The sequence below is a fragment of the Primulina eburnea genome, chromosome 18 (assembly GCF_022965805.1).
Source record: "Primulina eburnea isolate SZY01 chromosome 18, ASM2296580v1, whole genome shotgun sequence".
NCBI classification, from domain to species: domain Eukaryota; kingdom Viridiplantae; phylum Streptophyta; class Magnoliopsida; order Lamiales; family Gesneriaceae; genus Primulina; species Primulina eburnea.
Window position 1 is genome coordinate 19,663,421 of NC_133118.1, and position 3,618 is coordinate 19,667,038.

At 38.0% G+C, this 3,618-nt stretch overlaps 1 protein-coding gene across 1 annotated transcript; it reads right to left on the reverse strand.

Moving 5' to 3' along the window:
• Nucleotides 1–1,256: 1,256 nt before the first annotated feature.
• LOC140819148 (uncharacterized) lies at nucleotides 1,257–3,068 on the reverse strand. The gene has a single exon (XM_073179159.1). The coding sequence runs from the start codon at nucleotides 3,066–3,068 to the stop codon at nucleotides 1,257–1,259; it is 1,812 nt and encodes a 603-aa protein (XP_073035260.1).
• Nucleotides 3,069–3,618: the final 550 nt, after the last annotated feature.

Consider the following 3,618-nt stretch of genomic DNA (forward strand, 5'->3'; position numbering starts at 1 on the left):
TCAGGTTCAATCTGTACCGCAGCAACATTGACATGCTCATCATTAATAATGAAATTTCATCCCGATGTATAGATATCTTCATGCAGTTGTGAAATTCGAACTGAAGTCATAATGACATCTTGACCTTTTCGACTGAGTGCGTCAGCTGTGACGTTCACTTTTCCAGGATGATACTGAATCTCACAATCATAATCTTTAAGAAGGTCCATCCATCTGCGTTGTCTCATATTCAGGTCTGACTGAGAGAATAAATACTTCAGGCTTTTATGGTCGGATAGGATCACAAACTTTTCTCCATATAAATAGTGACGCCAAATTTTTAAGGCAAACACAATGGCGGCTAATTCTAGATCATGAACTGGATACTTGCTCTCGTGGGGTTTTAGCTGCCGAGAAGCGTAGGCAATCACTTTTCTGTGTTGCATCAAAACACAACCTAAGCCTTTTAATGATGCATCCGTGCAAACAATGAAACCACCCGAACCAGATGGAAGAGTAAGAACTGGTGCAGTGATCAATCTCTTTTTCAACTCCAGAAAACTTGATTCACATTCATCAGACCAAATGAATTTCACATTTTTCTGTGTTAGGCGGGTAATTGGTTTAGCGATTTTTGAAAATCCTTCGATGAATCGACGGTAATAACCAGCTAAGCCCATGAAACTTCGAATTTCAGGAACGTTTGTTGGTCTAGACCAATTAATCATAGCTTCTACTTTGCTTGGATCAACTGAGATGCCAAAGCGTGATATGACATGACCTAAGAACACAACACGATCTAGCCAAAACTCAAATTTTGACAATTTAGCATAAAGTTGTTCCTTGCGAAGAATTTGTAGGACAATCCTCAAGTGTTCAGTGTGTTCCTCTTTAGATTTTGAATATACCAAAATATAATCAATAAAAACGATAACAAATTGGTCAAGAACTTCCTTGAATATGCGATTCATTAAATCCATGAATACTGCTGGAGCATTTGTAACACCAAACGGCATTACTAGAAATTCAAAATGACCGTATCTTGTTCGGAAGGGTGTCTTTGGTATATCTTCGGCTCGAACTCGTAATTGATGATAACCGGAACGCAAATCGATCTTTGAATAAATAGCAGTACCCTGAAGTTGATCAAATAAGTCATCAATTCGAGGCAATGGGTACTTGTTCTTTATATTAGCTTGATTCAGTTGTCTATAATCAATGCACAACCGCATCGAACCATCTTTCTTGCGCACAAACAACACTGGGGCTCCCCATGGTTATATACTGGGCCTAATGTAGCCTTTATCTAGTAATTCTTGCAGTTGTTCCTTCAATTCTTTTAATTCTAATGGGGCCATTCGGTATGGTGCTTTAGATATAGGAATTGTTCTAGAAATTAATTCTATCGAGAATTCTATTTCTCTGGGTGGAGGAAATCCAGGTATTTCATCGGGAAAAATATCTCGAAATTCATTCACCACTGGGATTTCAGACAATGTTGATTCTGATTTTTCGTTGTCGATAGCATACACAAGGTATCCTTCATTCCCTTGGAATAATAAACGCGACATTTCCAAGGATGATATCAGTGGAATTTTGGCACGTGATCCCTTACCATAGAAATTCCATTTTGTCCCAGAGTTAGGACGAAAACGGACTATCCCATGGAAACAATCAATGGTGGCACGGTATATTTTCAGTGTATCCATTCCCACGATACAATCAAAATCTTGCATCGGTAGAACAATAAGGTTCAAATGCAGTTCATTATCTTCACAATTCAACACGCAATCCAGTATCATTCGAGTAGACATGATGATCTTACCCATCGGAGTAGCAACAGAAATTGATGTAGGTAGTACAATAGAAGTCAAAGAATGCGATGTAATGAATGATTCAGAAATGAATGAATGGGATGCACCAGTGTCAAATAGTACTCGTGCAGGATAACCAGATACAGAACAATTACCTGCTATGACACTTCCTGGTGCTTCCTGAGCTTGATCTTCTGTGAGTGCTAAAACACGAGCCTGGGGTTGGTTTGAAAAATTACGACTTCCCGAGGCTTGCTGCGGTGGTCCATATGACTGCTGAAAAGATTTAGCAGGTACAGTACCTCTACCAGTACTAGATCCTCCACGAAATCCTCCTCGGACAGGTTGTGGAACATTGTTCTTGGATGGGCAAACTCTTGCATAATGACCTTCCTCACGACATTCCCGACAAGAGCCATAAACACCAATACATTGTTCACTAACATGCCTACCTCTACAACGGTTACAATAGGGACCAGAATAAGTAGTTATTTGAGATTCACCCTGCTGGCGGTAACCACTAAAACTAGAAGAAGCTGATCCAGATTTCTTAAACATCTTTCCTTTAGCTTTCAAATTCTGTTGGGTGGTTGATCTACTTCCTGGTGGTACAAACGAAGCGCTTCCCCTCTTAAGTCCAGCTTCTGCATTTTTTGCTCTTTCGACTGCCTCCGCAAATCCAGTAGGTAGTCCAGACACCACATAAGTATAAATGTTGTTGTTTAGTCCATTCACGAAACGATTATGTTTTGCCTTTGGGTTTGCTGCTACATGTGGTGCGTATTTTAGCATTGCAGTAAAAGTAGATGCATATTCAGCTACAGACATATTCCTTTGTCGCAGGCTGTTGAATTTATTCTCTTTTTCGGTATAGTAAGATGGTGGAGAAAATTTTTCAGTGAATTGAGTTTTGAAGACAGTCCAACTTACCTCGATTCCTTGTTCATCAAGTCCCATCTTGGTGGCTTCCCACCAATCTCTCGCACGATCCTTCAGTTGGTATAATGCAAGCTTATACTTTTGATTATCAGTATATTCCATTAAACTGAACAGGTACTCAATATCTTTAAGCCATGATTCAGATTTTTCAGCATCCTCAGTACCAAAGAATCTTGTGGGACGCAATTTTTGGAATCTCGAAACAATCTCATCCATCGTGATTTGTACAAATTGATCAACAACCTGCTCCACTGGATTTTCTTCTGTCATAGGAGTTTCTATATATATCCTAGGACGACCACGACCGCGTCCACTTCCTCGTCCTCTTGTAGCCATCTATAAAGGCCAATAAATAAATATATACACAAGAAATTTTATCAATGTACTATATAAATCTACAAACATAAACTATATAGGAGCATATAGGCAATTAAATAAATTTTCACGTAACTTTCGTGTGATCATAATCCTATGGAAGCATATCAAGTTATGCTCCGATACTTTGAGCAATTTCCCAGTTTATTGCTCTGATACCACTAAGTGTGGGTCCCTCGACTCTCAATGGTATTTATCATGAATTATTTTATTTAATTACCGTTTTAACTCTGCAGTGGAGAATGAAATTTTAAAATTTAATGTCAACGCGGGCCCAGACAGTTCGTTTCAAAAGATATTCAGTATTATATAGTATAAAAATATAATACGTATAATTAATAGCTTAGACACTGAAATTAACATGTTTACTAAATTCATATAAATATTTATATTGTTAATGTTTGTCTTTAACAAAAAAGCATATCATCCCTGATTAGTTCAACGTCATACCATTTTACATATTAGTGCTCGAATAAATATTACATAACAAAATATATCGAGCCTAATTATA